We start from the raw sequence: 13192 nt of genomic DNA, 5'->3' as shown, positions 1-13192 counted from the left end.
GAGGGAGGGAGGGGTGTTTGTATGGAGCAGCATGTGTGTGCGTGTTGAGGAAAAGGAGGCATATGTACGTGTGTGTGTGTGTGTGTGTGTAGTGTTGTGAGGTATCCATGCGGTAAAACACATTGCCGTGCCCTGTATTATTAGTGCTGGGACGCTGCCTAATGCTCACAGTCCATCATTTCTTCAGAGAGCTTTAATTAATTGCCAGTTGACACGTGGCCCAAAACCAAAAGCCTTTTAGGAAAAAGGCTGATATTGGAGGAAGGATTGATATTAGTGTCGGGAGCCAAAGGGATGGAAATGTTGGACCTGGACACTCAGTGTAAACAGATACCTAGAGGGAACAAGTGCCTGTCAACATTGGCAACACAGAGCTGACAGGGATCCTAATAAATAAGCAATAAAAGCACGTCAAGGTGACACAAGGAAGCAGAGATGTAAAGCGGAGAACTGTAACCGTCCAAAATCAACAATCTGACATTCACACCCACTTCACAACGCGGTCGGCTGAGGTCAGAGTCTGAACTTCTCCCTCAAGATCTATTTTTTCTTTCCTGACGCGACTATGTCTGTCACTTCTCATGTGAACGGAGGAACTCAACGCCATGAATGTCCTCCAGGAGGGACCGCGTGAACAGGTTTTTTTTTTTTTAATCAATATCCCACAGAAGAACATTAGACACGTCATAGGAACTAGTTACCCTACAGCAGAACCTGATCTATCGACTTATATAATTAACCCTGGTGATCGGATGTACAGTGAGACAGGATGTAGAGTTCTCTCCTACCAACTGTCAGCTGTTTCCCTTCACTGGCCGTAGCTGCCTGAACAGAACCGAACATTAGCCGAAGTGGCGGCCGATCAGATAAATGAGCGCGACATGAATCATTCCTGTGATGGATTCAGTCACATTCAGACACAACATGCTCCTGTGAGCCGTTGTGAAGGTGGTGGCGGCGGCGGCGGCGTTCAGGTTAGACGACCACATGAGAAGCTGCAGCCTGACGAGGCAGCGGGGCGGAGCCACGTGTCCAAACGCAAAGGTTCAAATCTTCCCCGGATTTACTTGAATTAGGTTTCTGTTAATCCTTGATACAGAGCGTGTGTGTGTGTGTGTGTGTGTGTGTGTGTGTGTGTGTGCGCGCTGCAAGTTGGTTTCACACACACTGTTAAAGTGGTTTGGTTTTCCCCTGGACTGAATTTGCATACTGAAGGAAGGACTCACACTATCGTGTTAATTAAAGACATTTATTTTTCCTCTGTATCAACTTCATGAACTTTAATATTTAGCGTTGCTTTAGTTTTTAAACTCAACATTCACAGTTTTGTTGGTTGTTGAAAAGCCATTAATGAAAGTAGCAGCTGCTCTCAGTGTAGGTGTTCTGTGTATTTGTATAGACTTTGCATATCTGTCAGGGGAGCCATTGTCACGGCGGCCTATCTAATAGACTGTTAGGTAAAATGCCTGGAAACGTCGAGTGGACAGTGAACAACACTGTTACAGTCGACTCAGGAATGCATATCATTTGTTTTACATCCTTGGTTGATTGTAGCATGTTGAGAATTTCAGGTGTTGCAATATTCAACAGTGTAAAACAGAAAGGTTGAAGTGATTACAGACCAAACCCGCAATAAATACAATCCACATGTCTGCTGTCTGTGAGGGATAAACTGTGTTGTGATCACGGACAATAAAAGCCAGATATTAAAAGAATCTTCCTGTTGTTTTTCTCCTTCTCCTCGACAGGTCTGATGATTCCCGTCTTCTGTGTGGTGGAGCAGTCGGACGGAGGGATTCAGACGGACGGATGTGAGGGAAGAGAGGAGCACGCGGAGTTCGTCCTGGTCAGGAAGGATATCCTCTTCTCTCAGCTGGTGGAGACGGCGCTGCTGGCCCTCGGCTACTCCCACAGCTCGGCCGCACAAGCCCACGGTCAGTCGGAGACGCCACGAGCGCCGTCGCACCACGGCTTCCGCATCTGAAAGAGATTTTAAATGAATCCTTCAGGATTTCAAGCCAAAGCATTCCTTTAATTCAAACATAAGTAAACAAACATATGAACGCACGCTCACCACCAACTGATAAAACATGATGTCAGTTCAAAACTACAGGGATGAAGTTTATCTGCGAATCAGGATTTAAAGTGTCGGGCAGGGACAGAGACCTAATGCAAAGCGCTGAGAGTACACATGCACAATGGGAGATGTGTCCTTTAATCATAGTGAGCTACAGGCTCATCATCTCTAAAGCTGCACGTTACTCTGTGCTAATGAAGCTGCATCCTTAAAGAGTTAAAAAGAAAAGAGTTAGATGTAGGTGAGAAGCTCGATGCCACTCTCTCCTCTCTCTCCTGTCCAGAGGTGACAAAACTTACCTACCAACACACTTAAAGCTCAATAACTAAAGTTAGATCTGGTTTGTTTAATCTGTACAAAAACTATTATTCCTTCTTGTGTTGCTAACGTGTTAATTAGTGACCTTTAGAGGAGGTAGAAGCGGGTTTAGTTCACTTCTGACAGATCCAGGCTACGTGTTGACCCCCCAGTTTCCAGTCTTTATGCTAAGCTAAGCTAGCCTGCTTCTGGCTCCAGCAATGGTCTCATTTAGCTCTCATTAAAATAATGTCTAACTTTTCTTTAAATCTGTGCTTGGACACTCGTTTGCTTAATATCTTTGTCATGAATTAAATGCTGTAACATTAAGTTTGAACTCACCTCATGGGCAGAGATGAAAGCCTTGATCCTCAAATGACGTGTTTTCGGTGGCGGCGATCGTTTGATAAATTGAAATTGGAAGGATAGAAAACAGAATAAGAAGCAGACAGCTCGCTGGAGCAGCGGTGGAAGCAGAGGAAGTCACTGCGGCTAAAGTCCACGTCACAGTAGTGGACACAACAGTTTGTGACAGCACAGAAAAATGTGCACTCAATAAAAACAATGAGACATCGTCCTACAGCTCGAAACAGAAGGTCTAGTCTTTAAACCCTGTTACTATACCGTCATCTAAAAAAAGCTAAACGTCTGAGGTCAAGCTGCTTCTTTTCTTTAGCATGACGACACTTTCATCAGGGGCCATTATTAATAGTCATGATTTTCCAACCACCGAGTGTCTCTCACTGTGTAAACTGTGGCAGGACTGACTCAGAGCGAGACACGCTGCAGCTCAGGGGTCAAGACGAGAAGGAGGCTCTCCCTCTAATCGGCGGCCTGGGAACAAAACTGGATGTGAGGTTGTCTATTTAGAGCCGACACTGCACCGACACAGTGGTAATAAGCACAAGAATGTTTCAAAAACACAACTAAGACACAGACACAGCCTGTAAAACTCATTAGAGACACAACAAAGAGCCGGACAGGAATGTCTCCGCAAGACAAAAATACATTGTGAGTGTGTGTGTGTGTGTGTGTGTGTGTGAGGCTACAGTATGTGTGAGAATGTTTATGAAGCAGAGGAAAAGAAAAACTGTAATTTATTGTTGCACAGATGGAAGTCATCTGCAGCAGGACAGTGTCATTTACTGCCGTCTCCTCTCGAGCGTGCAGAATATTCCATGTGGGGACGTTGCCTCACATCCATGTAAAAGGGAACAACAGAGATCCCCCATCTGTGTGTGTGTGTGTGTGTGTGTGTGTGTGTGTGTGTGCGTGTCTGTGTGTCCTCTCAGTCACATGAACACACCGCCACAGGTAATCCCTTTACTGCCTCAAGGCCGGCAGCTCTTATCAGGCCTCCAGCCCACCTGAAGCAGGCCGTGTACTCTCGACCTCCACGATCTGTTTTCCTTCAATAGTCCCGACTCACATCCAGCAGCTGCAGCGCTTCAATCAGTCGCACGTTCTTTCTCTTTTGTCATTAAATCTTATAACTTCACAACTCGATCCTCTAACTACTTAATCTTATTTATCCCCTAAGTCCCCGCTGATCTTGTAAGAGCTGGTTTCAGATATTTTTGCACCTTTTAAATGGAGTGAACTGAGTCCTTCATATCGTTTTAGAGATTTAAAAACTTTATCAGATGTTTTATGACTCTAGTAAATGTTTTTTATTGTAGGTCTGTTGTAGTCGTGTTATTTCTGTGTGTGTGGATTGTCTGTCTGTGAAGGGTTTCTTGGTCTCAAGTCAGTCAGTTTAACTTCACAAATGCCACTCCAGCTCCATTCAGAGGCAGTGAACACAAGGTGTTAACAACTCGACGTATCTAAGTTGAAATGGTGAACTCGTAGGTAAACAGTTTAATATTTGTAGTGTCTGTGTCACCTGATGACTCTCAGTCCAGTGTTCCCTCTCCTTCTTTTAGCTCTGTGTTTGGTCTCCACCAGCCGCTGAAGGAAATCTCTGGCTCTTTAGCTGCTAAATGCTCCACTGTGTTCTCCAGCTGCTCTCTGACTGAGGTGGTGGACGGTGAACAGTAAAGTCTCACTATGACGCTCTGTAAAGCCGAGTGGAGCTGCAGGATCTGGTGATAATTCTGTGTAGGTGCGTCACTATAAGCGATCCGTCGTCGTTTGATGTGTTGTTATTGAAGCAGCTTTAAAAGGGAGAAGAAACACGAGTGTCCTGACAATCAGACCGGTTTAAAATAAACCGTCAGGTTAGCTCGACTTATTTCAAACTTCACCCATCAGACGTCACACGCTGACCTAGCTTGTTCCCACCTGTGCATGGAAACAGCTCTCCCACGCAGTTGGCAATTATCTCCTGTTTTACCTCCAAATAAAGCAGGTTTAGACAATCTGGCTAACTAGCTAGCTCATCTACCACTGACCACTGCATCTTGAATACGACCAACACGAATATCATCAGCATCACATCCCCAATCACTCAACACCTGAGACTCAGAAGAACATCTGACTGCCACACTATTTAAAGCAGAATAATACGAAGAATATCTTCCAATCAGCCATTTACCACGTTCATGTTTCCTAGGGAAACCCCTCCGTGCTGTTCAGCTGCCTGGCGGCTTTGAATCTGATAAACTCAGATGTAATGCAAATGAGCTGTTACTGGTTTCTTTCTGCTTCCAGTATGAACATAACCCTCGTATTAACTCATACTTGTGACCTCATTATGTTGCAGTTATGCCTATTTTTTTTTTTTTTGGTTGTAAAATTCAGAGCTGCAATTGACAGCCTGTTAAAGCGAGTTAGAAAAATAAACAACACGCAGATGCACATTATCCTACAGTGACGGCCTAAAATAGCCCAGTAAATTGTATGGCGAGTGTTTGCCACGGTTTGCAGATGAATGCCATTAGTAGCACTTTTTAGCCTCAAATGTTTTTGCCAAGTATCAGGGGAGGTCTCTCTCTGTCTGTCTCATCAGTGTGTATGGAAAACAGCGAGCCACACTGGTCCCCCCCCCCCCCGCCAACAGTCCACATCAATGCACTCCTCTCGAAAAAAACACCACACCAGGGGCTTCAAAGGCAAAACTAAACGGGACATCACAACTCGACACAAACAAAACTCTCTGAGAACCGGCTCGGGCGCTCTTCACTCGCAGGCACGCGCGCACTTGTAAACTCTGTTTAACCCGTGCCAGGGTGTATCTGCAGATTCACATACACTTTGTGCAGTATCACAGACAAAACACACACACACTCTCTCTCACACACACACACACACACACACACACACACACACACACACACACACACACGCCCCCCCTGCTTCTCTCAAATGAATACTTTTTGTTTTTTAAAACAAGCGTTTATGTTAAATGAATAATTTCTGGCTTAAATTATACATTTTTTCCCCTGCGGTCCACAACCAAAATTACACAGAGTCCCAGCTATTTTCTCCCTGTTTGAATTGTGTCCTGCATTCTTGTGTCCCAGCGGTGTATTTAAAGTGCCCGCCGAGGACCATGGCCTTTCTTTAATTAGCTTAGCCCAGTAATTAACTGGGAGATATTGTTTATTTCAATTATAAGGGTCTGAAGGCTTTTATAGAATGGATGGGAGCAGACCTGTACTTTACGGCTTTAGTCAGTGAACAGTTAACAGTGGTCAGTGAGAGAGAGAGAGAGAGAGAGAGAGAGAGAGAGCATTGTTGCAGTGCCACGTCTAACAGGCCACAAAGGGTCACTGCTGGAGAACATGTCGTCTGTTGACCCAGCGTCAGAGGTTGGTAGTTTGAGTTCAGGCGCCGGTCTCGTCTCCTGAAGGCATTAATTGTTCATAAAAGACTTATCAAAGCTTTATAAAGAAGTTATTTCCAGGGTTTGGCTGCTGGTGTTTTTCCTCTTCTTCTGGTCTTTTACAGGATCTTGTAGTTTGTTAGAGCTTGGGTACCCGGCAGGTAACGTCAGCTCAGGCCGGTCTCCACATATTCACAACAGACCCGTGTATATAGTTACTGTTGTGTTGAGATGTTTTACTGTTTATGCCAGTAACATATTGTTTAGTTTTATTGCTATATACAAGAGCTGCTTCAAAAACACATCCAGTAACTCGTGTGGATTTGTTTGAAGCAGCTCAAGTGTCTTCAGTTTCAGGAGTTAGACAACTGCATCTCCATAATTAAGACTACAGGAATAAATATCCATATATAAAATCTTTGTACGCTCTGACTGGACTTCAGTTCTGTCCATGAAGCTCTGGTAGAGATACTTCGGTGCACAGCGAGTGACTGTTGACGCCCTCAGTTGTTTTATTCTCCCAGCGCTCCCAGTGGCCAGTTCAGGCTCATTTGGGTTTGTTATCTTCCGAGAGTTTTTGTTGTTATTTCCTTTTAAGTTCGTTGTTGAGATCTGAGAACATGGTGCCACAGGAGCTGTCAGATAATCATAGAGGTTTTTTCTAAAGGGTTCACTTCCACAGAGCTGGTGGGACAGTAAGCGTTATAATAAACGAGATACCCACGACTTTAAACTCTATGGGTCAGAAGTCGACTGAACTTCATGTGTGAAATCAGTGGATTGAACTTTAAAGAAGAACCAGGCGGGAGATCATAGTTCACTGATCATCCTCTTGGTTCAACTGTGACCTACTTGTTATTGTTACAGTTTAAATGCAACTATATTTTGTTTGTGCTCCATTCACCTCACAACTAAGACGTAGCTGATAGATCCCCTGTTGTCATGTTTACGACCCGCCTGATCGTCTTTAACATAAACACAAACTGAAGAAAGTTAGTTATCAACAAGAGATTCTTCTACATGCTAAAAAGACCTAAAAAGACAAAACTTTACTTTAATAAACATGTAATAAATGCTTTATAATTTACTATAATGTAGTTGTTTGCAGCTATAAGGACGGTTTTAAGTGTTTATTAATAATTAATAAAATCATTTATTAAAATTAATATTATTATTATTATGTTGTCATTCATTATCAGCCTGCTGCTGACAACTACATTATAATGTGTTATAAACCATTTATAAACTGTTTATATACTGTACGGCTCATAAATGTTAATAGAGAGACTTAGTTAGAAAGTTTTAGTCCCAAAAGTCGATATTATTTATGGTTTAAATCTTGCTCCATAAAGCATTAAAATGTCAAATAACCAGTTAATAAAGTGAAATTTACAAACATTAGAAAGCTGCAGATCTGTTTTTAAGAACTCTGGAAGTGAGAAACTCGATTTTGCTCGTCATTTTACAGACAAGTTTAAGGAGAAGAAGAAGAATAAGACTCCCAGCAGGACAGATTATCATCTTGCAGACTTTCTCAGGGTGCAGTGGAGGATGATAGTTGTGAGTCAGGCGTATGAGGTTTCCCTCAGTGTGTGTGAGTGTGTGTGTGTGTGTGTGTGAGTGTGAGTGTGTGTGTGTGTGAGTGTGTGTCTGGGGTGGAACCTGGAACCAGTTTGGAAGAAGCCCCGTACGCGTGTGCAGGCTGCTGCGACCATTAAGACTTATTCTAGCGTGGGACAATGGGATTACTGCGCGCGCACGTATTAGCGCGTGTAACGAGCGTGCACGCGTGTGTGTGCAGGCCTGTGCGAGTGTTGATGAGAGGAGTCAGAGACATCAGTGGGTGTTTGTGTGTAGATTTGCGTTTGTGCGGATGGGCACATTCAGACATGAGCCAAGCCACCAGCCGGCCACATGAAAGCCTGTCTCTGGGAGGTGGAATTTTAATGTGGAAATGGGAACAATGATTTCTACTTTTAAATGTGGACAAGAAGCAGAGCCCATTGAACAGCAAACCAAAAATGATGGATCAATTATTAATACATTTACCATCACACTGCGAGCGGGAGTGTGTGTGTGTGTGTGTGTGTGTGTGTGTGTGTGTGTGTGTGTGAGTGTGTGTGTGTGTGTGTGGGTGGGTGGGTGTGTGCTTGCATGCGAGCTGGTACATGTACGTGTCCACTTCTCTGTGTGCTGTCATGTGTCCTCTGTGAGTTTGTGTTTGTCTGCTTATTCATGCGTTTGCTTCCACCCAACTTGGCATTAGTGAAATTGTTATGGCTTATTTTTCAGATGTTCTAGATGCTGCATGCTGGAGATAGCCAGTGAGTGTGTGTGTGTGTGTGTGTGTGTGAGAGAGACAGAGAGAAAAGGGAGGAGAGGAGGATGGGCTCAGTGTTTTCTCTCTGTCATAAAATAATCGGAGTATTTTATTCCACCCCTTTAAAGAGTTTCTTGTAACATCTTCCCTCAGAAAACCCACGACACAAACACAAATCCTCTGCATGTTATCACATGTGCATTATTTCATTTCACATGTTGGGTACTGTTTATAGATAGAAAACTAATCTTTTCGTGACTATACTGCTTTAATATAACTGTAGCTGGTTCTGTTTGGGTTTTTAAATGCCTCCACGGTGGTCTCCAGTTCCTCTGGGGTTCTTCCCTGCCCCGAGGGCTCCAGTCCATTCTGTTCATAGTGGATTAAATGATGCTCCCCCTATGACCAGATAATTAAGAACACAGGCCGACGCAGCCTGACTGGAATCAAAGATATAACTGAGCTATAAACACAGTGGAGGAAAGAAGGAAAGAAAGAGAGAGATCAGAGGGAGCAAAGAGAAATCTGAGGAAAGGAGGAGGAAAGGGAGAGAGGAAGATATGGAGGGAGGAGGGGGTGAGAGAGAGAGAGAGAGAGAGAGAGAGAGAGAGAGAGAGAGGAACAAGGGGACAGAGAGAGAGAGAGAGAGACTTCTTGGGACCCGTCTGGATCTCATTTAGAGGAGAGTAATGCGATTAGCTTTGTTTAGTTTTCACAGCTCCAGCCAGTCCCCATGAAAAACCTATGTGAGTGTGAGTGTGTGTGTGTGTACGTTACAGTCTGTGTGTGTTTGTTGGTGTGTGTGTGTGTGTGTGTGTGTGTTGTGGTGGTGATCGAGTAGGTGAAGTGTACACGTCGATTTGTGTGTGTTGTCTTGTGATTTTTCAGGTCGTCGTCATTGTGAAAAAAAAAAACTGAACTAGACTTGATTCAAATCGAGAGACAGATATTTAGTTGTGGTGACACAGCACAAACACAAACACCTACTAACTCATAAACACACACACACACACACACACACACAAACAAACACAAACACACAGTATTAGACACACAAAGCTCTTTTCTGTGTGGGTTTGGAGAACTTCTGGTGGCTGTTGCACTGACATACGCCTGAGATTATACGAGATATATAGCAAATATGAAGCTAAAATACGATTCAATCCGGTCCGATGGCGGCGTGTGTTTCAGGAATCAGTCGTGTCACAGTCCCGATGAAAACTAACAACAGTCATTCTGAGTAACGACAGGGTTTCAGTAAAGAAAAGCAAAGACGCTGCTGATATTTTAGAATAAATAAACTTCTAACCGATCCACTAGTTGTACTAGCAGCTAGCCAGTTAAATTAAAATTTAAAATGCATCCACTCTCTGAGCGAGCAAACTTGCAAAGCGTCTGTGAATAAACATAAACATAACGTCCAAAGCAGAAACAACCAAGTCCAACTTCATTTTCTGAGACATGAAAGGTGCCACATCTTAGAGAGCGACAGGTTACAGAACACAGCGGATTATTGGGGCCAGTGTTTTTCTTTTCCACTGACTTTTCCTCCTGTTGTTACTTTACTTTTTTGTTTTTTGTACCATTTTTTATTTCTGTAATTGTATAAAGGAATAAAACCTCTCATGTCTCTGTCCAGGTATCATTAAAGTGGGGAGGTGGAACCCGCTCCCCATCCACTTTCTGACTGACGCCCCAGAAGCCACGGTTGCCGACATGCTGATGGAGGTCTACCACATGGTCACGCTACGTATTCAACTACAAAGGTCAGACTGCGTTTTATTTTATTTTTTTTTAAAGTGGGAATTTTTACACGTTTCGGGTCCGTTTGTGAGACGATGAAATTGCGCGTGACGTTTCAGAGTGAGAGAGCAGACATGTTTACATCCTAAATCAGTGACTTTCCGCTCAACCTTACTCCTCCCTTGAATTTGAAAACAACAGTGGAAAGACTGCACGTCCATATTTAATGTAGGCTACACAGCGAGGCTTTTAATCCACACACTGTTGCACTGAATCAGACACTTGGTCCAGCGGGCGGCTGATGTCATTGCCGCTGATTGCAAGTCAAGAATTTACCATATCTATCAAATTTGAAAGCAGCAATATTGAAACACTAAAGCTCCAGTTGAACAACCCGGTGGGGATTTATCTATTATCTGTCTCCGTCAGGGAGAGTCCGGGTGCCAGGAACTCCTAGTTCCCTAGAATAAGTGAAGCAGGATCTTGATGGACAGATAAAAACAGATAAACTCCAGATGAGAGGGTTATTATTGTTATTGTCTTGGCAAATACCAGCCAGGTTTGTTTACGTGTTTGTGTGTGTATCCGTGGCAACGGCAGAGGTTTGCACACTTTGTGTTTCAGTGTCGAAATGATTTATTTGAGGTTAAAATGACATAAAAACGGGAAGATTTACAGGAAGATGGATCCATACAGGATGTTTGGGAGCGCAGCGGGGTTAGAGGTTAATTCAGGATGAAAGGAACAGTTTGACTTTTTTTGGGAAATTTTACAAACTCACTTTCTTGCTGAGATTTAGATGAGGGACTGATACCACTCTCATGTCAGTGAATGTGAAGCTGCAGACAGCAGCTGGTTAGCTTAGCTTCCTGTGCAGCACAGACAGACTGAGGAGGTTAGCAGCAGCTAGCAGCATGAAGCTACTGCACACCAGACGGCTAGCTTAGCTCAGGATAAAGACGGGAAACAGCAAGACTGGATCCGTCTAAAGGTAATAAATTTAATCTAGCGGCACATCCAAAGCTCACGAATTAACATGTAGTAACTTGTTTGTTTCATTTGTGTAAAAACAGACGAGTTTTTAGTCAATTGACAGAAAATTAACTGGCAAACAATTTTGACACCTGATTTTTTTTTAAAAATGCTTCTTAAATGAATGTTTGCTAGTTTTCTCTGACGGTGAACTCTCAGACAAAACAAGAATAATGAAGCATTTTTTTCACCAAAGTTTTATAGACTAAACAATCCATCGATTATTAAAGACAATAACTGTCAAATGTATTGATGATGATGATGATGACGATAATTGTTGGTTACAGCCGTAAGTTCCACTATGATGGAATAATACTCACTTCCCCAAAAGGGTTTCTGTGTTAATTACTTGTCACACAGAAACGATGGAAGCCATTTAATTGAACACAACTGTACAATCAATAAACATAAATATAAACCAGATTCAGACTCAGAGTCACTACATGACGAGGCTCCGCGGAGGAGCACGGAGGACAGGACGGAGCTGATATTGTGCAGAATGATACGGGGGTAAATCTGAGGCGTTGGATGCACCTCGACTGACTCCTGGCGTGTGTGTTTTTTGTTTGTTTTTTGGCTGGTTGTAGTTTCTCAAAGCTGGAGGATCTGCCGTGTGAACAGTGGAACCACGCCACGGTCAGGAACGCTCTCAAAGAGCTGCTGAAGGAGATGAACCAAAGCACTCTGGCCAAAGAGTGTCCTCTGTCGCAGGTAACAACTCCACGTCGAAACTAGATCATCCTGATCCGACAACTACTTAGCAACGACGCTAACGTCAGCCCTCATGAGATTCAGAGAAAATCATAAACTATTGATTATTGCTGCATTTGAATCAAGCTCCACCCCACAAAACGAAGCACTGCCTCCTCCTGTCGTGGTGAACTCCCCAGCTGCATGTTTAACCTTCCTATCCTGGTCCCATAATCTCTTGTGTGTGAGATTTATGTGTGTGTGTGTGTATGTGTGTGTGTGTGTGAGTGTGTGTGTGTGAGTGTGTGTGTTTAAATGGAGCTCTGGTGGGGGTGTTGATCGCAGCATCAATTGCAAGCATATGTGTGTGTGGCTGGAGATTCCCTCTCTGCACTGGCTCGAGTTTCCATGGGTGGCTTCCAATCATGATTAATGTTTGTCTGTTTCTATTGTGTGTGTGTGTGTGTGTGGTGTGTGTGTGTGTGTGTGTGTGTGTGCATGCCATGTGGTTGTTGCGTGAGTGTAACCATTTCATATTATGCTGGCTGTTAATTATCTCTCCCCTCTCTCTCTCTTAGAGTATGATTTCCTCCATAGTGAACAGTTCCTACTATGCCAACGTCTCCACTGCCAAATGCCAAGAGTTCGGCCGCTGGTACAAGAAGTATAAGAAAATCAAAGGTGAGCAGAGCTGTAGACACCGGTCCAACTTCACTGCAGTCTCTTAAACCTGACCGGTGCGTCCCAACCTGGGGGTCGAGACCCCGACAAGGGGTCGCAGGAGGATTACAGAGTCAGAGAACAATATAAACCTAAACTCTGAGGCTAGATTTACAGTTTGAAAAAGGATAAAAACTGATGCCACAGAACCACACGTTCTTTTTCCCGTGTCAAAACCTGGTGCCTACATTACCCACAATGCAACTTAACCACTGACAGCGCAGTTAGAGATTCAGGTGTGTTATGTTCAGAGATAAGGAGCAGAAATAACAAGCAGGTTACAGAGGTCTGAGGTTTCTAACTTCACACCCCCAGATGTCTTTACTTTTCGAACTTGTAGTCTTTAACCCCGACAGACGCCGACTCAGGTGACATCACGTGAGGCAGATGAGGCCGATCAGACCTCATGCAGCTTCCCAAAACCGTTTAAGCAACTTCTCTCACATATAAATGTATGATCGGTCCTTCTTCAAAAGGACACGGCATAGCTACAGGAGTTTACACCTGTTGCCATGGTAGCTACACCCCCCCCCCCCCCCCCCCCCCC

General features: G+C 43.8%; 1 protein-coding gene across 3 annotated transcripts in view; it reads left to right on the top strand.

Annotated features, from left to right (window-relative positions):
* Nucleotides 1–13192, top strand: part of satb2 (SATB homeobox 2) — a 48228-nt gene that overhangs the window by 12885 nt on the left and 22151 nt on the right. For all 3 annotated transcript variants that reach the window (XM_087175675.1, XM_023412578.2, XM_023412577.2), the window contains exons 3-6: nucleotides 1749–1934; nucleotides 10100–10226; nucleotides 11823–11946; nucleotides 12504–12606. In XM_087175675.1, coding sequence (XP_087031801.1) covers nucleotides 1749–1934; nucleotides 10100–10226; nucleotides 11823–11946; nucleotides 12504–12606 — 540 coding nt within the window. The remainder of the gene's footprint in view (nucleotides 1–1748; nucleotides 1935–10099; nucleotides 10227–11822; nucleotides 11947–12503; nucleotides 12607–13192) is intronic.

The sequence above is a fragment of the Seriola lalandi genome, unplaced genomic scaffold (genome assembly GCF_002814215.2).
Source record: "Seriola lalandi dorsalis isolate HSWRI2012SDOR001 ecotype SW California unplaced genomic scaffold, Sedor1 jcf7180002054482, whole genome shotgun sequence".
Classification (NCBI taxonomy): Eukaryota; Metazoa; Chordata; class Actinopteri; order Carangiformes; family Carangidae; genus Seriola; species Seriola lalandi.
The sequence above is the reverse complement of the archived record's forward strand: the minus strand, read 5'-3'. Positions and strand labels throughout refer to the sequence as shown.